A 25,182-nucleotide genomic window follows, 5' to 3' on the forward strand; every position below is an offset into this window, starting at 1 on the left:
AATCAGAGTCCACCTGCTGGTAACGTTTGAAATATCAAAAATGGAAACACCAAATTTCCCCAAGAAACTCATGCTGACCTTTCCAAAGTCGACATTTGCATGTCCAGCTTTTGGTGTCGACATACTAACTGTCATTCTAGACATCGAGCGAGCAGGGGAATGCCTGTGTTCTCTGGGGCCCACCCAGCATTTCTATGGGCGCGGATGTCCACCCTGGAACACCCCTGCCTGTCAGTCACTGAGCGACAGAAAATATCGCAGTCTGCTCTACAAGCTGGTGTGAATCCGCCCAATCTATGAGGATTCTGTGAGCACGGCGTCTCCCAGAGTGCAGGGGTCTTCTCCGGTCTCTGGGTGATTACATTGGAAGGACCAATCAGCAGCATTCGGATCTGCCCGTGTATAAAATCCCGCTGCATTGTTAGTTTTACCCGCTAAACAACCTGCACGTCACCCGGGAAAACATCCCAGGTCACTAGAACCCAGGAACGTTCCTTCCAGACATTTCTACCAAGCGGTTATAGCCGTCAGTTCCTCAGGAATTTCAGCAGTGGAAAAAGGGTTATAAGTTATCAATACAACTCACACATTCTGTACACCGTCTTTATATAGTTACCTGCGGCTACGATGAGCCAGGGAGCGCTAGCCTTGCTGGATATACTCCCCGAGTTGTACGGGTTCTCAGACATCTGCAAGTTGAAGTGCAGGGAGCAGAACGGCTGGAAATACAATGATAACCGGGGGGGTTATTATTATACAATTCTGTAAGTCTGTGTCTGCACAATAGCATGTATTTGTGTTGTGTTACTCCGTGTCTCCGTGTGTATAAACTATGAGGTATCAGCATTGTCCTGGGACTTCCCTGGTAAAGATAACCAGCAGCAGAATGGCCGCCATCACATAGGTCCCCAAGTCACTTATATGAGACCCCCACTAAAATATCAGAGGGGCCCTATGTAAGGCTTCCCTGTGTATATGATATTTATTTTCTTTTCACTCAGCACAATATACATGATTAATGTGATGCCTATGCGATAAATTTGCAACTTGTAGGCTCTTATTTAAAGGATGTTAATGTGATGCCTATGCGATAAATTCCAAATGCAATTTGACCTGGCGGGAATTTATCCCTAAGCATATAAGTATATTTTGGGGGGAATTCAATGGTACTTGATAGTGAACACTGACTGTTTGCAACTTGTAGGCTCTTATTTAAAGGATGTTCTGTTTTTCATACCATTATAGCATTAGCTAAATCGGCATGGGATCATTTGGTCGACATGGACACAGTTTAAAGTGCACTATGCGTCGGGCACACTATTTTATTCTCCCACCACGCCCTAGTGGATGGTAGGGCATGAAATACCGCCTGTCGGCACATGTTGGCTCAAAAAACAGTGAAAAACTCCATGTCGACCTTGTGAATGTCGACATAGACAATGTCGAACTAATGACCTTGTCGAACTAATGACCTGTCGAACTAATGACCTTTCGAACTAGAATCATGTCGACCTTTTCCCATGTCGACCTAGAGTCATGTCGACCTTTTAGCATGTCGACCTAATGGATTCGACCTAATGACTGTCGACCATAATGCAGTAGACCAAATGACCGCATCCCAAAATATCTTACCCTTACAGCTAACAGCTGCAGCAGCATGCTATGAATCAGTGCACAGCAGCACAGACTATATTAGACCCTGTGCATGTGCTGCTGTCTCTCTCCTGTCAAGGGATCCCACAAGGGGGGATAATAAGAGTCATCAGCAGGGTCTCCTGAGCAGCGACAGCAAATCACAGTGATTACAGAAAATCACTGTCCTTAAAATGAAACTCCTTGTTGGAACACCTGGCAGAATCTGATGAATCCAGGAGATTCAAAAAACAATGCAGGGCAGCAGGAGATGTATGACTGAAATGTGAGCCTCCTGCATGATGCAGGAGGGTAGGCAACCAGGGATATTGGCCTGTTCCCCATCCTCCTGTATATATGGTACTATTCAACCTTAGGCAGCCAAATTGAAATACAAATGTACAGGCCAAATTATCCAGTGATTGGTGGGTGATCTGAATGATGGGATCGCAGGGGATACCCAGTGACTGATAACTGAGTACACTGACAGATGTGGGACCCCTCGTGTGATCTGAGATTCAGGAACAGGTGAGTATTGGGGGACACAATAAAGGACAGTGCAGAACTCACCAACACACAGTTGATGGGATTCCCCTTTAAGTCGGTGTCTGGAGCCTGCAGCAGACGCCAGTCCCGGCCTTTGTTGTAGGTGATGAAGGTTTTCACACGTTCCTCAACCTTCTTATTAGCCAAGAAGACGCCTTTTATCCCAGCGACCTGGTAGAGGGGATTGCGAGAGGAAAATCAATTCACAATCGCGCAACGTAATTATCCATCCACCAGCGGACTGCGCAGCAAAGCAATTCATGCTATTAGTATTATTATTAGCCACATACTACAAGTATATATAGTATATTATTACTGCACACATACTGCTAGTACTGTAATACCTTCAGTATATTATTATTACTACTACATTAGTGATTAGGATTAATAGTAATAACCACATACTACTAGTGTATATATAAAGCATATTATTATCACACGAGTTGAATGGATAAGAGCATGGTTGCAGGACAGAAAACAGAGAGTTGTAGTAAACGGAGTACAGTCAAAGGAGGGAAAGGTTACAAGTGGAGTACCCCAGGGATCTGTACTTGGACCAGTGCTTTTTAATATCTTTATTGGTGATATTGCAAATGTAATTGAGGGTAAAATGTGCCTTTTTGCAGATGACACAAAGGTATGCAACAGGGTAGACACACCAGGAGGGGTAAAACAAATGATTGATGATCTAGGTAAATTAGAGGAATGGTCAAGAGCATGGCAACTACAGTTTAATGCCAAAAAATGCAAAATCATGCACTTGGGTTGCAAAAATCCAAAGACTAAATATAGTATAAATGGCACTATAATGGAAACTACTAAGGAAGAGAGGGATCTAGGTGTCACTATTTCAGGGGACTTAAAGGCAGGGAGGCAATGTAACAAAGCAATGAAGAAGGCAAGTCAGATGCTTGGTTGCATAGGGAGAGGTATCAGCAGTAGAAAGAAAGAAGTAATAATGCCACTGTATAGGTCATTGGTACGACCTCACCTAGAGTATTGTGTTCAGTTCTGGAGGCCATATCTCCAGAAGGATATAAATACATTAGAGACTGTACAAAGAAGGGCAACTAAAATGGTGCATGGCCTACATCACAAAACGTACCAGGAAAGACTAAAAGATCTTAATATGTATACTTTAGAGCAGAGAAGGGAAAGGGGGGACATGATAGAAACTTTCAAATATATCAAGGGTTTTAACAAGGTACAGGTGGGAGACATTCTTCACAGGAAGAGGAGCAGCAGAACACGAGGACATGCACTGACACTAGAGGGAGGAAGGTGCAGGTGGGAGACATTCTTCACAGGAAGAGGAGCAGCAGAACACAAGGACATGCACTGACACTAGAGGGAGGAAGGTACAGGTGGGAGACATTCTTCACAGGAAGAGGAGCAGCAGAACACGAGGACATGCACTGAAACTAGAGGGAGGAAGATTCAGGGGAAATGTGAGGAAGAATTACTTCACAGAAAGAGTAGTAGATAAGTGGAATAGCCTCCCATCAGAGGTGGTAGAGGCAAATACAGTAGTACAATTTAAACATGCTTGGGATAGGCATATTGATATCCTTACAAAGAAATAAGGATCAAATATGGTTTGAGGTAACATGTTTAAAAAAGGGGCAGACTAGATGGGCCAAGTGGTTCTTATCTGCCGTCAAATTCTATGTTTCTATGTTTCTATGTTTCTGTCCACATACTACTAGTCTCTAGTATTATAATAATATTATTATTATTATTTTTACTGATCACATACTGCTAGTACATGTATTATTATTATTATTAGGTACTCTTTACCTAGAACGGCGCCCGTCGCGGGCATCACGGGTACATTTATGTATGGCCGCGACGCGACCGACGCGATGCCCGCGATTTCCCATTGAAACCAATGTTAAACTTTGAAATCGTGTCGGTCGCGTCGCGGCCGTCCATAAATGTACCCGCGATGCCCGCGACGCGATGCTCACGATTTCCCATAGGAATCAATGTTAAAAGGCGCGATGGACCCGATTTTACTGTTAAATGGCTCAATCCACCCGATTTGGCCATAGGAATCAATGTTAAATGGGCCACAGAGCCCATTAACCCTTAAATGTCCCCCCAAATTTTTAACGCCACCCCACGATCCACGCCAACCCGAAGCGTGGCGAGCGCAGCGAGCCCGCGAGGGGCGGCGGTACGCGTCCTCCGACCTTTTCATGCCCTACTATCCACTAGGGCGTGGTGTGAGAATATAATAGTGTGGCGAGCGCAGCGAGCCACCGAGCCCGAAGCGTGGCGAGCGCAGCGAGCCCCGCGAGGGGACGCGGAATACCTTCACAGGTAGACGCGTCCCCTCGCGGGCTTCACAGGTGTCCGTGGCGAGGTGGACACCTGTGAAGCCCGCGAGGGGACGTGTCTACCTGTGAAGGTATCCGCGTGCGCTCGCCACTCTTCGTGCTCGGTGGCTCGCTGCGCTCGCCACACTATTATATTCTCACACCACGCCCTAGTGGATAGTAGGGCATGAAAAGGTCGGAGGACGCGTACCGCCGCCCCTCGCGGGCTCGCTGCGCTCGCCACGCTTCGGGTTGGCGTGGATCGTGGGGTGGCGTTAAACATTTGGGGGGACATTTAAGGGTTAATTTGGCCTATTTGGCCCCAAATCGGGTCCATTGAGGCATTTAACAGTAAAATCGCGGTCAATCAGCCGTTTTAACATTGTTCCCTATGGGAAAATCGCGGTGATCGCGGTCATCGCGGTCATCGCGGCCATCCCGATTTACCCGCGATGCCCGCGATGACCGCGATCACCGCGATTTTTACCCACGACGCCCGCGATTTCAATCGCTGGCGCCGTTCTAGGTAAAGAGTACCTATTATTATTATTATTATTATCTAGAAACGTTATGAACATTAAACCCACGTCTTTTATGTGGCCCTTAGAATACCTCATAAAGGTCGATGACAATGTTTCCTTCGAGCCCCCGGCTGCTCTTGACGTTCTCCAGAGCGAGGGTGAAATAGACCCCGCGTGGGTCTGAGATGTACAGGTTGTAGGTCTCGTTCTGATTCCACTCCTGGACCGCAGAAAAGACCTGCTTCTCAGATGTGCTGATGATGTGCATGTCCTGCCATTAGAGGAGAGGGCGATCATTCTTCTAGTTCACTACCAGTGAGACTGTGCTATGTGTACAGTATGTATATATATATATACACAGTGTGTGTGTGTATGTGTATGTGTGTGTGTCTTATTTTACCATCGCTGTTCTCCCTTTTCTGAGAGCGACAGGTGAGAAGGAGCCTGGGACATGGAGGCTGAGAGGGCCCATCCTAGGAAGGAGGCTAAGAGCAATGACAGGTGAAAAGGAGCTCAGGACATGGAGGCTGAGAGGGCCTGTACTAGGAAGGAGGCTGAGAGCAATGACAGGTGAGAAGGAGCCTGGGACATGGCGGCTGAGAGGGCCTGTCCTAGGAAGGAGGCTGAGAGCAATGACAGGTGAAAAGGAGCTCAGGACATGGAAGCTGAGAGGGCCTGTCCTAGGAAGGAGGCTGGGAGCAATGATAGGTGAGAAGGAGCCTGGGACATGGAGGCTGAGAGGGCCCGTCCTAGGAAGGAGGCTAAGAGCAATGACAGGTGAGAAGGAGCCTGGGACATGGAGGCTGAGAGGGCCTGTCCTAGGAAGGAGGCTGGGAGCAATGATAGGTGAGAAGGAGCCTGGGACATGGAGGCTGAGAGGGCCTGTCCTAGGAAGGAGGCTGAGAGCAATGACAGGTGAAAAGGAGCCTGGGACATGGAGGCTAAGAGGGCCTGTCCTAGGGAGTAAGCTGGGAGCAATGACAGGTGAGAAGGAGCCAGGGACATGGAGACTGAGAGGGCCTGTCCTAGGGAGGAAGCTGGGAGCAATGACAGGTGAGGAGCCTGGGACATGGAGGCTGAGAGGGCCTGTCCTAGGCAGGAAGCTGGGAGCAATGACAGGAGAGAAGGCGCCAGGACATGGAGACTGAGAGGGCCTGTCCTAGGAAGGAGGCTGGGAGCAATGACAGGTGAGGAGCCTGGGACACGGAGGCTGAGAGGGCCTGTCCTAGGCAGGAAGCTGGGAGCAATGACAGGAGAGAAGGCGCCAGGACATGGAGACTGAGAGGGCCTGTCCTAGGAAGGAGGCTGGGAGCAATGACAGGTGAGAAGGAGCCAGGGACATGGAGACTGAGAGGGCCGCCCTAGGAAGGAGTCTGGGAGCAATGACGGGTGAGGAGGAGCCTGGGACATGGAGGCTGAGAGGGCTCGTCCTAGGAAGGAGTCTGGGAGCAATGACGGGTGAGGAGGAGCCTGGGACATGGAGGCTGAGAGGGCCCGTCCTAGAAAGGAGGCTGGGAGCAATGACAGGTGAGAAGGATCCAGGGACACAGAGGCTGAGAGGGCCGCCCTAGGAAGGAGGCTGGGAGCAATGAGAGGTGAGAAGGAGCCTGGGACACGGAGGCTGAGGGGGCCTGTCCTAGGAAGGAGGCTGGGAGCAATGAGAGGTAAGAAGGAGCCTGGGACATGGAGGCTGAGAGGGCCCGTCCTAGGGAGGAAGCTGGAAGCAATGACAGGTGAGAAGGAGCCTGGGACATGGAGGCTGAGAGGGCCTGTCCTAGGGAGGAAGCTGGGAGCAATGACAGGTGAGAAGGAGCCAGGGACATGGAGACTGAGAGGGCCTGTCCTAGGAAGGAGGCTGGGAGCAATGACAGGTGAGATGGAGCCTGGGACATGGAGACTGAGAGGGCCGCCCTAGGAAGGAGGCTGGGAGCAATGACAGGTGAGGAGCCCAAGACACAGAGGTTGAGAGGGTCTAACCTAGGAAGGAGGCTGGGAGCAATGACAGGTGAGTAGGAGCCCAGGACATGGAGGCTGAGAGGGCCTGTCCTAGGAAGGAGGCTGGGAGCAATGACAGGTGAGAAGGAGCTGGGACATGGAGACTGAGAGGGCCGGTCCTAGGAAGGAGGCTGGGAGCAATGACAGGTGAGAAGGAGCCAGGGACACAGAGGCTGAGAGGGCCACCCTAGGAAGGAGGCTGGGAGCAATGACAGGTGAGAAGGAGCCTGGGACATGGAGGCTGAGAGGGCCCATCCTAGGGAGGAGGCTGGGAGCAATGACATGTGAGAAGGAGCCTGGGACATGGAGGCTGAGAGGGCCCATCCTAGGAAGGAGGCTGGGAGCAATGACAGGTGAGAAGGAGCCTGGGACATAGAGGCTGAGAGGGCCCATCCTAGGTAGAAGGCTGGGAGCAATGACAGGTGAGGAGCCCAAGACGCAGAGGCTGAGAGGGTCTGTCCTAGGAAGGAGGCTGGGAGCAATGACAGGTGAGGAGGAGCCCAGGACATGGAGGCTGAGAGAGCCCGTCCTAGGAAAGAGGCTGGGAGCAATGATAGGTGAGAAGGAGCCTGGGACATGGAGGCTGAGAGGGCCCATCCTAGGAAGGAGGCTGGGAGCAATGACATGTGAGAAGGAGCCAGGGACATGGAGGCTGAGAGGGCCCATCCTAGGAAGGAAGCTGGGAGCAATGACAGGTGAGAAGGAGCCTGGGACATAGAGGCTGAGAGGGCCCATCCTAGGTAGGAGGCTGGGAGCAATGACAGGTGAGGAGCCCAAGACGCAGAGGCTGAGAGGGTCTGTCCTAGGAAGGAGGCTGGGAGCAATGACAGGTGAGGAGGAGCCCAGGACATGGAGGCTGAGAGGGCCCGTCCTAGGAAAGAGGCTGGGAGCAATGACAGGTGAAAAGGAGCTGGGACATGGAGGCTGAGAGGGCCCGTCCTAGGGAGGAGGCTGGGAGCAATGACAGGTGAGAAGGAGCTGGAACATGGATAGGGTGACCAACTCATCCCTTTAATCCGGGACACATATTAATTACACAGGTTCTGTGGCAGTTTAAAACCAGGTGAAAGCCAGCCACAGAACCTGTGTAATTAATATGTGTCCCGGATTAAAGGGATGAGTTGGTCACCCCAGACATGGAGGCTCTCAGGTGCTGTGGCTGGAAGTCTGGATCCTCAGTCTCCCAGTGTGCAGCACTCGAGGGAGAGTGGAGACACTAGGTTGGACGTGGGTATGCTGCAGCCCTGGACCACTCCAGTTGGCTGCAGCGAGATAGCATACAGCGAATCCCCGGTGCACTGGAAGGAGGAGGTGATGGCAGTTCCACATTACCTCCTGGGCGGGGGTCGCAGAAGAAGCTACCACTGCCTGGAGCGCAGTGCTCACGGGAGAGAGTGCCAGCCAGCTTCCTGAGCGGCGGGGCTACATAGGGCACTAAACACTGATATCTGGGGGCTATGACCCAGCACCTCAGCGCTGCAGCAGGACTAAGGGTGGGAGCCCCTGCAGCCTGGATGGCACTGGGCTGCAGACTTAAGGGAGCCCATCACTCAGCGCTGGGAACAATGAAAATAAACAGAGTATATAAATGTATGCTTACTGTTGCTGTGTCCCAGAGTAATCCAGGGCACTGCGTGGAATGCTGAATTCCCGCACCCCCCCCCCCTCCTCCCCCAGCCTCCGCCACAAAATGGAAGGCCTTCCCATGCAGCTTTCAGGATGGAAATTGCAGGGAAGGTAGCAGGAAACATCAGCTTCAAAATAAGCTGTTTGTCTCTCTGGAGCTCTCCCTCAGTGGGCAAGAGACCCTGGCTGGGTATTGGGGCTACCCGTCCCTGGCGCTCAAGTCTGGGCTAGAGATTGTCAGCCGGTTCCCTGACATGCTCTAGGTAGTGTGTCTAGGCACGAAACCCCCCCCCCAGCCAGACAGTCAGGCACCTGGGCTGTGCCTAACACCCCAGGAGGGCTGAGAATCAGGGGAGTAACCACTCCCCTCTGTCCATAGGGGACAATAATGAGCGTGCACATGCTCAACTCGTGCATAGCTCCAGCAGGGCCGGGTTTGCCACTAGGCCCATGAGGCACGGGCCTAGGGGCGGCACAAATTAAGAGCGGCAGGCAGCCAGGAGCCTTGCCCAGTACATGTCACAAGCTGCGGGTCTCTAAGGGTAGCAGCATCGGATGACCGAGCGGCAGCACTGACATCACCCCTTGCACAGCTGTCTGTAGAGACCAGGGGCTAGTGACCTGTGCCAGCGAGGCTGCTGCTCACACAGGTGTCCAGCTGTACCTGTGCTGTAGCCGCCGCTAGTGCTCCTCGTGCAGGCGGGCACTCTCCCCAGAGTGTGGGCCTGTGGAGGTAACAATGGTTCCAGGCGGCACGTGGCAGGAGTGTGATGGTGGCAGCGCTATCCCCGCCCACTGTGTAGTGGGTGGAGTCAGTAACACATGTTGCAGCAATAGTAAATGCAGCCTGGTGTCAGTACTAGATGATGGGTTGGGCAGGAATGTAATATATAAATAATGTAACATCAGTGACAGGAACTTGTGATCTTTGCTGGAGTCACTGGGGTTGGTTTGGGTACAGAACACTCTCTGATACCTTTGGAAGAGAATATTTTGGTAGTTTAATCTGTGCGAAGGCCTCTCGCTTGTAGGACACGTAGTAGCTGGCTCGTCCCCCAGAAGTTGCCTGGAAAGAAAAGAACATTTGTTTGTTAGATTCTGTAGAGGCGATGTCTTTACAATAAAGCCGGACTAGTCCTGAGGACTGTCTCACTAGCATTGGTATCTTATACTAACAACCACTTCATGACATCTGTTCTATTCACTAATACGTGGCACTACCAGGGGTGCCGCCGGTACCACCACCACTCACTAGGTCCCTCATTCTTGGGTTGTGACACAAGGCTTCCCCACTGCAACCTGCACCTGTGCCACCTCCATGATCAGGGCCGGTGTAAGGCTTCTAAGCACCCTAGGCAAAACTTCAACCTACTGCCGCTCCCCCCCCCCCCCATACTGCCACCAATAACCATTTTCCAACCCCTTAATGCATACTTGCCTAACATTCTGGAATGGCAGGTAGTCTCCCAAAAATGTTGTGGTCCACCCAGCCCCCCAGGAAGGTGGGTAAGACCCCTGCTTTCCCTGGAGGCCTTCCGCACCCTCCCCACACATAACAAAGTACAGGGAGAGAGGGCAGTAACGTAGGGAAGTATGCCTCAAGAGGAAGTATGGAGATGAGGTCTTAGAGGTTCCACAGCAGCCACCTGCATTAAGTACAACAAGGATCCGCACAGACATCATTGATTTTTTGAAAGGCAGACTTGGTGGCGCCCCCCTAGCTCCTGGCGCCCTAGGCAGCTGCCTAGTGGTAGAGCCGGCCCTGTCCATGATGCTTTTCTGTCCATGCAGCAACCACCCACACCTAACACGCAAAGCCCAACATGGGGAGGGAAGGGTGTAAAACCACAAGTGTCCCAATTGTTTCAGTAAGGACGGTCTGATTCAGAGATGGAAGTAAAGTCACTTTGGCGGCGGTTGCAAGGTGCTGCCAGTGTGTATCTCTGTACACATCTGAACATTTGCGCACAGAATATATCTGAATCAGGACCTTAGTCGCAGTTGCAGGAAGAAGTACATTGAAAATGTATTGCTGAGTGTCTGGGCGGTGCTTATGATGGGCGTGTCATGGGAGCAGGGGAGGTCCCAGAGAGGGGGGGGGGGGCTGCAGAGCAGTTCAAAATTCAAATAGGGGTGCCATACCCACTGCCATTCCAAACGGACTCACTGGCAGTTGGTGTGGCTTCCCTATTTAAATTTTGAACTGCTGCAGCCCCGCCTCTTGAGTGGAGTGAGGTGGGTGTGTCATTCGGGTGTTATCGCACATGTCACTCCAGTGTTGTCCCATGGGAGGCCGATGTGCCCTCAGTAGGGCAGCCGCATGTGCCACTGATGTTGTCGTCTAAGGAAGCAGCAAGCAATGTTTCAGCGTCATTTGGAAGCTGACAGTGGTTGTCTCAGATCTTCATTGTCTAGGTCGGCAGTCAATAGGTTGACACTAAAATATCAACATGCACTAGTTTAATGTTAACAAAAGGTCCACACAAGTAACATGTTGACACATCAAAAAGTCAACATGTTTTACTTTTTCAGTGTCGACATCTGTCAACATGGAGCCTCAATTAGTGCAGTTCGTACCCTCACATGGTGCCTCGCACACCAACAGCTGCACTCTTTACTGTTCCCAATCGGAGTCCATGTTGAAGTTATAGCTCCAAAAAAAAAAAAAATCTCCCAAACTTTCACCTAAACTTCCTAACTTTTAAACCGTTACACAATTATCCTTCTATGCGGCCTCACAAATTTTTGATAAAAAATAATTATGTTATTTAACAAAGGAAAGACCAAAAGTGTCCTGTCAAACAAAGATGTCACTGTAGTCTACAGAGGAACTATGGGGGTGGTAGGAGATGCAGCAGCTTTAGGGACGGAATTACAGGGGGACTTGGTAATGGGGCACTACCGCTTAGCAAAGTGTTTTACCAAAATACACCTTTCCCGGTTCAAAGTCAAATGCAGGATGTGTGTTCTAGTTGCCCAACCCCCCTCCCCCACACACACACACACAAACACACACACACACACAAACACACACACCTTATCTTGGCCAATGGCTCAACAATTGCAATATTATACAGTATAATAGGATTGGCAAAACTGCTGCCATGAGATGCACTTTATTGAACAAAATAGAGCCACCCAATGGTAACCACTTTTACTACCAAGTTTGCTGCCCGTGTTTATCTGAGTACATAGGACCAGAGAGCAGCTGACAGAAAGAAGAGACAGGAGCCCTACTATGTGAGCTTAGATGGTGCAGTTCATATGGTAGATCGGTACGATGCGCTGTCCCGCAGGTTGAGAGGTCGCTCAACTGATACATACGTGCTGCAGGTATGGTCAGTCAGGATGGCTTGCAGCCTTAAGCAGATCATATGTGTTTTATAGTACATACTGTACAAACACTCGATCGATCATACAACCTGCACACGCCGATCTGCATTGTATGCAGGTCATTCTAATGTATGGCCAGCTTTACTGTATCACATCTCTTGTAAACGCATACCGTACCACATGGTCATAGCGGTAATGGGGTGTGGACTATGTTTGTGGTGCTCCGGTGAGGCAACGCCCCATTGTCGCCGCTCCTCTGTCTCCAGGAATAGATGCTGTGCACCTGCTCACAGAGACGCCGGTCTGGGTGGACTCCCAACTGCCCCCCCCCCCCCCCCCACCACCACGGGACACTGCTGGACCCGGGCGAGACTGTCCCAAAAATATGTGATGGTCCCGCCAAAACCATCAATACGATTCCCAATCAGAGTCAATGTGCGTGTGCGACGCCCAACAGTGATGAAATCCTGTGTTATTTGCTAGCCGTTTGCAAGGTGATTGACAGGACGTAGGCATCTGGGGGTGGTAACCGGACGTTCGTGGGCATGACAAGAAAAACACAGACGTGCCAGAAACAAAGCTGGGAGTATCCAGGGAATATACAGACGTGCCCACGCGTTCTAGGGAGGGTGTGGGTGCCACGTTATGCCTATATTCATTACAGCCGTCGAGTACGTCTCTGGCTACACGGTGGTTGTGATGATTGATGCCCAGGGTAAAAATCATTTGATGGTGAGCGGCTTGCGACGGGATTCAGACATATTTGCACAGCTGCAATTACATCGCTCGCCATACACATCTGTTCGCACAGCGCGCACATTCATTCGCAGGGAGGGATTTCCCGCTGGCAAGGGGGCGTCTAGCTGAACGCTGGCCACTGCGAGTTCACGGCTGTGCAATCAGGTCTGAATTAGGCCTACTGTCTGCCAGCCATCCGCATACCGGGTCTGATTGAGTTTTGTCAGCAAAAGCAAATAAAGGTGCAAAAATGGGTGGGGCAGATGTAACAGGTGCAGAGAGAGTTAGATGTGGGCGGGGTGTGTTCAAACTGAACGCTAAATTGCAGTGTAATAAAGCGGTCAAAGGGGCCCATTTATCAACTTATATTTGCGGCTAAGTCCCCGAAAAACACACGTTTTCGGGGGTTAACCGCAAATATTAAGTACCCCCCTAATGTCCGATCCCTGCTGCGATCCCCCCCTGCAGCGCCGCAGGCCGCATCCCCTATAGGTTTCTATGGGGGATGCGAAGCTGCCCGATGTATCAACATCGGGCAGCCCGGCATCGCACCCCTGGGCTATCGCCATTCTGATATGGTGATAGCCCATTGTAGCCTATGACTACATATCGCAGTGCGGTCAGCGAGGTCGCGGGGGTCAGCACGTAACCGCGCATGCGCAAACCCCCCGGCTTCCGGCTCCAGGCATCGCAGGGACAGGCTCCTTTTGGAGCCCTGTCCCTGCGCACAGCAGGTAATACATTGGGGTGAAATTATCGCATTTTACAATGCGATCCTGGGCGGTAATATTCCTCCCAGATCAGCTGCTTTCACATCGCATAAATGGCATTGACCCGGTAATTTTTTAAAAATGGGTCAGACAGCCTTAACCCCTTTCACATCGCATAGCTTAATCGGTATACCCGTTTAAGTGCGGTCTGAAAGGGGTATTACCGTTTCAATGCCGTTTTTTCTCATCACTTTTTTAAACGTGTAGGATCCTGCTTTTAACACGTTTCAAAATACCGGTATTCTGTAACCGGTAAATTGACAATGGAGCTTTCACATTGCAGCTGTCCCGGTTTTAAAACGGTAAAAAAAAAATGGCAAATACTGTGTTAAAGCTGCAATGTGAAAGGGTTATAACATGTGTGTGCTACATGCAAAAGCAGCCAGTATTTACCCTGCACACTATAACTGTATTTGCTCCGTGACACGTTCCAGACACAGAATGACTGGCTTGTTTGCTTTGCAGAATCCGGCCCCGCTGTTCCTTCCTGCCACTAAGCAGATTTACAGAAAATCCAAAGTTATTGTGAAAGAGATCTCAGTGTGTGGTGTCAGGTAACACTTTTATGTCACATTAAATACACGCAGCGGCGCCGGTATAAACGCTTTGCTATTACACTGATATATGTGCAGTAAGAAAAGAGAAAGCTCAGCTCACAAGTGACAGAGATATTGGTCATTTGGACACAGGGCGATTGGCCAAGCGCAGAGCTGACTCTGAGATTCGATTATTAGATCCTGCACGGAAAGAGAGAGACGGAATTCCGAGGCGAGGGTGACACATGGTGATAGAGAGGTGATCATCCACAACAGCTGCTGGGGGTCATGGCCGCCAGCATCCAATTCCATTAAAAGGAAAACACGCTCAGCAGTGATATTGTCGCTCTAGGGAGGGAGACGGAATTATCTACGATATCGACAGAAGACGGATATAGAACAATAACACCTGCTGTAATGAGGAACGGAATCACTCGGAGGAACTGGCAGAGATTCACGTATACTCAATTCCAATGTGCGCCCGCAGCTGTCTCACTGCGCAGACATTATACGTGTGGCTGGTGCTGCGGTAACTGAGTCACAGATGTGTGTACAGTATGTATGTGTGTGTATATGTGTACAGTATGTGTATGTGTCCGCGTACAGTATGTATGTGTGTGTATGTATACAGTATGTATGTGTGTGTACAGTATTTATGTGTGTGTATATGTGTACAGTATGTATGTGTCTGCGTACAGTCAGGGCCAGATTTGTGCCTAGGCCCGTGAGGCACCGGCCTCAGGGCGGCACCAATTAAGGGCTGCAGGCTGGCTGACATTCTGTTAAATGGCACAGCGGGTGGGCAGCGGCTAGTGACGAGCGCCGCCGCCGCATTGATGAATTATATGTAGGCGGCAGCGCCACTAGTCACCCGGCACTGCTCACCCACTCTGCCATGCACATTACATCACCTCTGGTGGCTGGGTCCGACGGTCCCTCTGCGCATCCGGAAATGGCTCAGGCTCACTGCTGCCGGCTTCCACCCATTGGCTACTCTACACACACACACACAGTCTATATTGGCTGCTGTGTATCCAGCAGCTGAGCTGAGCGGCGCGCAGATCCTCCCTGTTCTCATCACAGTGTGTGAGCCAGAGAGAGACTGACTGAGACACTGTGCTAATCACTGTACTAATAAGTGCCTCCCTCCCTCCGAGTCCTCTGTACAGTGAGCAGTCCAGAGTGCTTAAAAAAAATATTAAGGTGGGCTACAGTTACATTTTTATGAAATATATATATATAAATAACAATGTATATACATATATGATTACATTCAAATTGGGGGGAGGGGGCACAAAAATGTTGTGCCTAGGGGCGGCCTGACCCCTAAATTCGCCCAGTATGTATGTGTGTGTATGTATACAGTATGTATGTGTACAGTATGTATGCATGTGTGTATGTATACAGTATGTATGTATGTATACAGTATGTATGTGTATTTCTACAGTATGTGTGTGTATGTATACAGTATGTATGCATACAGTATGTATGTATGCATGCATGTATACAATACAGTGTACAGATGGGGCAGGCCTCTTCCTTGCTGGCGAATCGCCAGAACGTCAGCGCTGGCGATCCGCCAGCAGCCTGCCTCACCATCTGACTGAGACGCGCGGGGCGACGGGAACCCTGTCCGTCTCCGCCTCAGGGAGACGGACAGGGTTAGGCGGGGGTGCAGGCAGGCGGCGGGGACCCCGGATTACCGCCGACAAGCTGGCGGTGACCCGGGGGAGCGTCTGGAAGCACCGTCGGAAGGGAACGCGCACGTCTCTCGTGCGCGCACGCCCCCTTCTCGCTATGCAGATGGCGCTGGCAGGGGATGGCGGCTGGCGTCGCCATCGCCATCCCCTGCCAAGATGGGACCTGCCCCATCTGTATGTATGTATGTATGTGTGTGTACAGTATATGTGTGTGTTTGTGTACAATATGTACTGTATGTTTACAGTATGTATATATATATATATATATATATATATATATATATATATATATATATATATATATATCAGTTTGTTTTAGGAGAGGTGCGCTGACACCTGCAGTTCCACAAATGGGCTTGTTCCACAAGCTCAAACAATACACTAGTCCTTCCAACAGTAATTAGGACAGCTGCTCCCCGATGCCAGAGCCTGATCCCAAAGGCTCACAAACAAGAAATTCTGGAAAGAGAGGAAGACAAAGGGGGCACCTATGGTGTATTACCATTTTTATTCATTAAAAAACAGAAGACTTGTATAGTCATAAAATGACGGGATATATTGCCTGTACCATGTAATCCATCAGCTGTGGACTGGACTACCACATGATTTAAAAATAAAATAGTTCCCACAGGCAACACGGCTGTAACAATTGTTATGGACTCACGACCCTCAGGCACCGCCGGCAATGTCCCACACTGTCGTCTCGTACCCGGGCTTCTCCACGGTCCTTTCCACAGCTCAGTCCGTGGGAACTCCGTTCAGGGAACTCCCTTAGGGCGTGGCTACTGTGACGCTGAACGGAGTTCCCACGGACTGAGCTGTGGAAAGGACCGTGGAGAAGCCCGGGTACGAGACGACAGTGCTGGACATTGCCGGCGGTGCCTGAGGGTCGTGAGTCCATAACAATTGTTACAGCCGTGTTGCCTGTGGGAACTATTTTATTTTTAAATCATGTGGTAGTCCAGTCCACAGCTGATGGATTACATGGTACAGGCAATATATCCCGTCATTTTATGACTATACAAGTCTTCTGTTTTTTAATGAATAAAAATGGTAATACACCATAGGTGCCCCCTTTGTATTCCTCTCTTTCCAGAATATATATATATATATATATATATATATATATATATATATATATATATATATATATATATAATATGTGTGTATGTGTAAGGTATGTATGTGTGTGTATGCATACAGTATGTTGTGAGTGTGTGTGCGAGCATGTGTGTACAGGGTGCATGTTTGTATTTATGTATAGTATTAGTATGTCAGTATGTTTGTGTGTCTATGTACAGTATGTATGCATGTACAGTAGTTCAGTATGTCTATGTACAGTATGTATGTGTGTGTGTGTGTGTCTATGTAGAGTATGCATGTGTGTGTCTGTGTACAGTATATATGTGTGTCTATGTAAGAGTCAATGTCCTGTAGTATTCCTGCTTAATGGGAGGCTGCAAATAACTGTCACAATTTTCAGACCACCCAGCAGGTCAAATTTACAGGTAAACCGGCAGCTGCACAGGGAGAGTTCACCAATTCTTACATTTTACAGAGCACAATGGGGATACATGTGATTGGCAGGCGTTACTTTTGCAACATATAGTAACTCCGAAATGAAGAAATCGGTTACAATGAGAATTTAATTCTGTACATCTATGGACCAAGAGCTTTAATTTATCATCATAGAAATAAGTCACTCAAAAAAAATCACCCTTATGCTATTAATAGATAACAGTAAATTAAAATGAAAAATAAAAAAAAAGTAAAAGCAGCAGAAGACACCAGCGATTCTTCATCACCTCTAGAACACTGCACCCGTCTACACTGCAGCCATCTACACTGCACCCATCTACACTGCAGCCATCTACACTGCAGCCATCTACACTGCAGCCATCTACACTGCAAGTCATTGTCTGTTTTCAATTTAAAACGTTTCCACTAAATCAGTCACACTCCTGGTAAATGAGCGCTACACGGGCGATTCTCAGTAGCTCAATGAAATCTCACGCGATTAATCGCTTAAGGATACTGAGTGCTTTTTATCTGCAGTTTTATGTGATTAATTGCCTGAGATTAATCTCCCCAAAACCAACGTCATGCATTATGTGTTCCAGATGAGCTTCCCCAGTCCCAAATTACCTAACAGAGCCCCTGGGATCAAGAATTACCCTTCTGTCGCAAAGGATTCTATGGAGGGGATTAATTGCCGGGAGCTCATGTGAATAGAATAGGATTCAGCATTAAGTGACTAATATCACTGCGCTACACAGCGATTAAACAATAATTAGGCAGCGCAGCTCATTGGAAACAATTTGTAACAAAACCAGCGATCACTGGTACGAGATTAATTGTGTAACATTGCAACTAAAAGTCACCATTGTAGCCTATCCTTAGTACATCTATACTAGAGATGAGTGGTTGAGATTCCACAGAATCCGAACAGCTCCGAACCCAGCTGGCCGAATGACTCGCGAGCCGCGCTCTCGAAAGTTTCCGGCTTTGTTTGGAAACCTGAGCTCGGCCGAATGCAGGAATCTGGTGTTGGATTCTCGCGAGAAGCCGAGTCTATAACAGCTCGGCGTCCCAAGAACTTGGTGCCATTTCTCAGTCATGCTTCCTGCTGAGCACAGCTCTGCTGTTCGCGGTGGTGGCTGGCTTCTGGGGCGTTCTGTACTGAGGTGTTTACTTTAACTGAACTTGTACTAAGTTGTCAATGTGTGCAGAGGGGTGTTGTGCAGACCGCAGAGCAGTGCTGTGCAGTGCAGACAGGGGTGTTGTGAACTTGTGCAGTGCAGACCACTATACACCATATACAGTACTACTCTCAGAAGAAGCAGAACAAGTTCAGTGTGTGATTGTTCTGCTTCCATGGTCCACGCAGTGTTATCCAAGGCCCGTCCATAAAAAAGAAATACAATATAAAAAAAATAATTTTGCTGTACTTTATTTTTTTGCTGTATACTGCACCCCAATAGTATATACCACAAGTTGCGTGTGTGTGTGATTGTTCTGCCTCCACGGTCCACGCAGTGTTATCCAAGGCCCGTCCATAAAAAAGAAATACAATATAAAAATAAATTTTGCTGTTATTTATTTTTTTGCTGTATACTGCATCCCAATAGTACTAACAGGGTAATGTGACGTTAAGTATACACCACAAGTTGCATGTGTGATTGTTTGGCCTTCACATAGCTGTTAGCTCGCTGAGCATTCAAAACACATTTAATTAAAGTAAAAAAATCCAAATCAATTTTTCTCTTCTTTATTCAGTCTTTGTGTGTGTAGTTGCACACATAGCATATACTGTCAGAAGGTGGGTGTGTGATTGTTCTGTGTCCACGCAGCATTATACAAGCTGCACATTAAAAACAAATTTAAAAAATTGTGATCATTTTTTCTTGTCTTTCTTCATTCTTTGTGTGTAGTTGCATCCATGGTATATACTGTCAGAAGGTGGGTTTGTGATTGTTCGGCCTCCAAGCAGCATTATACAAGCTGCGCATTAAAAACAAATTACATTTAAAAAATCCTAATACATTTTTCTCGTCTTTCTTCATTCTTTGTGTGTAGTGCACCCATAGTATATATACTGTCAGAAGATGGGTGTTTGATTGTTCAGCCTCCAAGCAGCGTTGTCCAAGCTGCGCATTAAAAACAAATTAAATTTAAAATAGCCTAAACAATTTTTCTTGTCTTTATTCATTCTTTGTGTGTACTGCACCCATAGCATACTGTCAGAAGCCACTTGTGTGGCTTAGCATAGTTATCCAGCTCCCTCGGTGCAACCTTTTGCCCTACAAACAAGTGAGGTGTAAAGTGGTGAAAATTGTCTGGAAAGGGCTGGAAAGTAATGTTATTGAGGTCAATATTACTCAAGGGACAAAAAAAAAATGCAAAACATATGTGCCTTGGGTGTTTTTTGACCATTTTTCAAAAAATCCAAATCCAAAGCTTTTCACCGCCGCTCAACAAAGCCAAATCCAAATCTCGGTGACAAATCCGAATCCAAATCTTCGGCACTCACGGACTTAACTTAATTAGTAACGACAGAGTCACAGTTTATTGCTTCAATATTTTGGTTTTATTTCATACCGCAATCAGGATGAAATAACGAGGGTTTGAGATAAAACCGAAACGTTGAAGCACTAAACTATGCCAAGCACTTGCTACTATATATATCGGCACTCACCCGAAACGAAACACACAGAGGCAGGAATGTAATCAATGTTTCGAACCTTTAACTTAACGGTTCTTCATCAGTATCCTGATGAAGTGATTGAAGCCCAAATAGACCTTAAGTAGCAGTGGACTAAACCATACTCACCCATGGTGGGGATGCCGCAGACGCCATCCCGACTGTGCTCTCGCCATTCCTCCACTCCACTTCCGCCCAGCGTCATGGTCTGACATCCGGAACTACATTACCAGAAGCGGAACCATGATCATGGGTCCAGAATGTGCAGGGAATGGTTAGGGTGTCGTACCAGCCGGATTTGGTCATCGCAGCATACCGGTAACCATGGAGACCAGGCTTATCCATTAGTACAATACAAAACCAAACTTCATAATACAAAATAGAAAAACTTAACCAAAGAAACCAGATATGCATTGCTCTGTGTGCAGCAACAGCTAGATGTCATAATATACATATTATTCATCAAATCCGGTGCTCATCCATAGGCGCTAACTCAGATAACCCCAACATCTGCAGTACTGTCTTTACCACGCAGAGCATCAAAAATAATCAAAATAAATATATAGAAATAAAGTAAACTTATAAAACGCACAACTATATATATCAAGAGGGAGTGGAAGCGATCACGCGAACCATCTGTGCGAGCCCTCACTACTCCGGTCCAGCAATTGAATTTTTATTTATTGAAGTTATTTTGCACAAAAATTATTTTCTTTTTGATAATAGTTTTTATTTACAGCTTAAAATGGGATCCCCCCGTTTTGTATTCATCAGCAGGGGAATCGCAGTTGGCTTGTCACCTGTTAGTCCCCTGCACTGGTGCCTGTCACCGAACGTATGAGAAGTAGCTGAGTGCAGACAGTCAGACGGGAGAAAGCTAAGAGAGAAGGACAAAGCAGGAAGCTCAGGACTTACAGTATGAATCTGAGAATATAAGGCTGACGCTGCAGCCAGACAGGGTAAAACAATATCATCCATGAAAAATGTCATTAATGATTTTCCGTGAAAACTGCCTGGTTCTCCTCAACAAACAATATAGTGCACACAGATAATGATATCGTTCAGGAACCACATCCAGGAATATACTGCAGCTGTCTGTGACGAGATACTGTAGTCAGGAATGGACTGCATGTACAGGCTACAAGGAGGAGGAGGTGCTATAGACACACCATTCATCAAGATGGGGACATACATGCGTTTCACAGGACTGTGCGTCCAATTCTCAGCGAACGGCGTGCCCAGACGCAAAACTATGGCGCGTCTGCAATATAAACGAGCGCGGCCTCATCTATAACATAACAACAGAAGTGATATGACCAGAAGTGGGTATTGTCATCATGTAGCACTAGTGACCGCCAGTATCAGACGTGACTTGGTCACTAAACCATGTCAAATACGCAACTAAGTTCTCTGGATTTTCTATTATCATGTAGGGAGTTATTGCTTCTACATCTTTTTTTTTTTTCTATTGTCAAATTTTACCTTAAATTTTGGCCTCTAGAAACTTTTGGTTCTTTACCTTAGACACTGTAACGATCAGATCAGGTGGTAGGCCGAATAAAGCATGCCTCCTGTTATTATTATGTGTGAGATCAGGGCATGTCTTGTAGTATGTGTGTAAACCTAATGTGACCTAAAAGGAGGTTGAGTCTGTATTCCCTCAGAGTGACCATCTGTATACTTCTCTGAAGTTAGGATGTCAGCTAAGATCGGAAACCCCTCATAAACCAGATTTGGGGGAAGAGCAATAGTGTCAAGGCAACAGGCCAAAGGTGCTCTGCCCCTCCACAAAATTACCTCTTATCAATTGAGGAATGTGTATAAACTACTTCAAAGCAGTGGACCAATTCTTCATTTATCCAGGAACAAGTCCCAGCAAGGAAGGGGTCAAAATCCCAAGGGTGGGAGGGATGAGGATAACTAAACACGTCTTCCTATACCTGTGGTCACCTTGCGGGATCAGCAAGCTAGCTGGAGGGACCCGTCTGATTCAGGTGGCACTCCCCCCCACTACAGAATGGGTGTAAGATACCGTTCTGTCATTTTTTAATTCCCTTTTATTTCTGAGATGTATTTATCTTGTGTGTGCTTTTAAAATCATTGTAATATCTTGTAACACTTTTTATCACTTAAAGCTCTGTAGTATTTCTAGGAATAAATAATACATATTCTCAGTTCTGATTTTGTGATTCTTAGGATCTTTTAAGCCAAAGAAGAGTGGTCAAAACGTTACCTTTGTTCTATACTGTATTGTGTGGTCAGGGGCAGCAAGGCGACCTTACGCAATTCGACAGCGCTAAATCAAGCTTACTGGTGGCGGTGTACCTCATAGAGGGGACTTGTGTGTCCAAAGTGAACCCCAGTCACGGCCGGAGCTGCTCAGATTGACGTATCTGAACAGGCGACCGGTGGGTCCGTGAAACACACAAGCATAGGTTTCCAAATATATTTTGTGCAGAGGGTTTGCTCAGTTGACCCCTAAGGCGGCAGCAAGGAAAGCAGGTAACCGTTCGGTGTCCACCACTAACTTGCGATGTTCCCTTGCATCGCCCCCCCCCCCCCCCTTACCACCACCACCACCACCACCTGTGGTTGCCGCATCTATGTGTGTAAGACATAATAAGAGGGCAGCAACTCCCCAATCTCACCAGTACTCAGCCACACTGCACCTTCCCTGCCTGCCTATGGCACTGCATACGGGAGATAGGGGGGGTCATCAGGGCCGTAATTTTTAAGGTGAGCCTCCCAGAAGCCTTAATCCAGCCCCGCTCAGAGGAGAAATGATTTTTTCATTGGGTTTCCTGCTCAAAAGCAAGGAAGAGGAACCACAACAATTACAATTTTAAAGGGAAACAAAGAACATGGATGATAAACTGTATTATGAATCCAGATCATTTTCTTGCTCAGATTACTGTAGTTCACTTTCATAGATTACTCTAGTTTTGCAGAAGTCAGCAGAAGGTCTGAAATAAGAACATAACAAGACTGATTTGTGCGCTTTGCTGGAGATGTAGAGAATTAATACCGCGAGGGGCTGTTTGCGACAGTTTCTGTAAATAAAGGAAACAAACAGTCTACTGAATACTCTCACAAGGTCAGCGCACATTCACATATCATACAGACAAATGCTTAAAGATTGTAAACCGTACATTTTGTGTATAGTAGCTCAACCAATTATATCAGACCACAATCACTTCGGAGAATTGGAAAACCAAAATTGCAGACCTTTGACTTTCAAAGGGGCCTTAGATGACCTGTAATTTCCAAAATATAAAATAGCCACAAAAAGATCTCTACTCAAATCTCTCGATGATCATCATTCCTCATCGCATGTTCCTGATTGACTGAGGTTTTATAACATTTGGGGAAGTCAAAGAGTAAAAAGAGCTGCCATAGAGTGGACAGAGCTGCCATAGAGTGGACAGAGCTGCCATAGAGTGGACAGAACTGGCATAGAGTGGACAGAGCTGCCATAGAGTGGACAGAACTGGTATAGAGTGGACAGAACTGGTATAGAGTGGACAGAACTGGTATAGAGTGGACAGAACTGGTATAGAGTGGACAGAACTGGCATAGAGTGGACAGAACTGGCATAGAGTGGACAGAACTGGCATAGAGTGGACAGAACTGGCATAGAGTGGACAGAGCTGGTATAGAGTGGACAGAGCCGGTATAGAGTGGACAGAGCTGGTATAGAGTGGACAGAGCTGCCATAGAGTGGACAGAACTGGTATAGAGTGGACAGAACTGGCATAGAGTGGACAGAACTGGCATAGAGTGGACAGAGCTGGTATAGAGTGGACAAAGCCGGTATAGAGTGGACAGAGCTGGTATAGAGTGGACAGAGCTGGTATAGAGTGGACAGAGCTGCTGAAGAGTGGACAGAGCTGCCATAGAGTGGACAGAACTGGTATAGAGTGGACAGAATGGACATTAGAGTGGACAGAGCTGCCATAGAGTGGACAGAGCTGCCATAGAGTGGACAGAGCTGCCATAGAGTGGACAGAACTGGTATAGAGTGGACAGAACTGGTACAGAGTGGACAGAGCTGGTATAGAGTGAACAGAGCTGCCATAGTGTGAACAGATCGGCTATAGAGTGGACAGAACTAGCATAGAGTGGACAGAACTCGCATAGAGTGGACAGAACTGGTATAGAGTGGATAGAACTAGTATAGAGTGGACAGAGCTGCTTTACAGTTGACATGAGAGTGGACAGAGCTGGTATAGAGTAGATAGAACTGGTATAGAGTGGATGGAGCTGGTATAGAGTGAACAGAGTTGCTGTAGAGTGGACAGAACTGGCGTAGAGTGGACAGAACTGGCATAGAGTGGACAGAACTGGCATAGAGTGGATAGAACTGGTATAGAGTGGACAGAGCTGCTTTACAGTTGACATGAGAGTGGACAGAGCTGGTATAGAGTGGACAGAGCTGCTGTAGAGTGGACAGAACTGGTATAGAGTGGATGGAGCTGGTATAGAGTGAACAGAGTTGCTGTAGAGTGGACAGAACTGGTATAGAGTGGACAGAACTGGTATAGAGTGAACAGAACTGGTATAGAGTGGATAGAGCTGAAATAGAGTCGAAAAGAACGGACATTAGAGTGGACAGAGCTGCCATAGAGTGGACAGAGCTGCGATAGAGCGGATAGAGCTGGTATAGAGTGGACAGAGCTGGTATAGAGTGGACAGAGCTACCATAGAGTAGACAGAGCTGGTATAGAGTGGACAAAACTGGTATAGAGCGGACACAGCTGACATTAGAGTGGACAGAGCTGACATTAGAATAGACAGAGCTGACATTAGAGTGGACAGAACTGGTATAGAGGGGATAGAGCTGACAATAGAGCGGACAGAGCTGACATTAGAGCGGACAGAGCTGACATTAGAGCGGACAGAGCTGACATTAGAGCGGACAGAGCTGACAATAGAGCGGACAGAGCTGACATTAGAGCGGACAGAGCTGACATTAGAGCGGACACAGCTGACATTAGAGCGGACAGAGCTGACATTAGAGCGGACAGAGCTGACATTAGAGCGGACAGAGCTGACATTAGAGCGGACACAGCTGACATTAGAGCTGACAGAGCTGACATTAGAGCGGACAGAGCTGACATTAGAGCGGACAGAGCTGACATTAGAGCTGACACAGCTGACATTAGAGTGGACACAGCTGACATTAGAGTGGACAGAGCTGACATTAGAGCTGACACAGCTGACATTAGAGTGGACAGAGCTGACATTAGAGCAGACACAGCTGACACAG

General features: G+C 48.0%; 1 protein-coding gene across 1 annotated transcript in view; it reads right to left on the reverse strand.

Moving 5' to 3' along the window:
* SORCS3 (sortilin related VPS10 domain containing receptor 3) overlaps positions 1 to 25,182 on the reverse strand; it is a 519,093-nt gene that overhangs the window by 99,719 nt on the left and 394,192 nt on the right. Inside the window, exons 8-11 of the mRNA XM_083149862.1 lie at positions 9,615 to 9,704; positions 5,109 to 5,288; positions 2,203 to 2,349; positions 617 to 719 (exon numbers count right to left, since the gene is read on the reverse strand). Coding sequence (XP_083005988.1) covers positions 617 to 719; positions 2,203 to 2,349; positions 5,109 to 5,288; positions 9,615 to 9,704 — 520 coding nt within the window. The remainder of the gene's footprint in view (positions 1 to 616; positions 720 to 2,202; positions 2,350 to 5,108; positions 5,289 to 9,614; positions 9,705 to 25,182) is intronic.

This window comes from Crinia signifera, chromosome 6 (genome assembly GCF_055691185.1).
Source record: "Crinia signifera chromosome 6, ASM5569118v1, whole genome shotgun sequence".
NCBI classification, from domain to species: domain Eukaryota; kingdom Metazoa; phylum Chordata; class Amphibia; order Anura; family Myobatrachidae; genus Crinia; species Crinia signifera.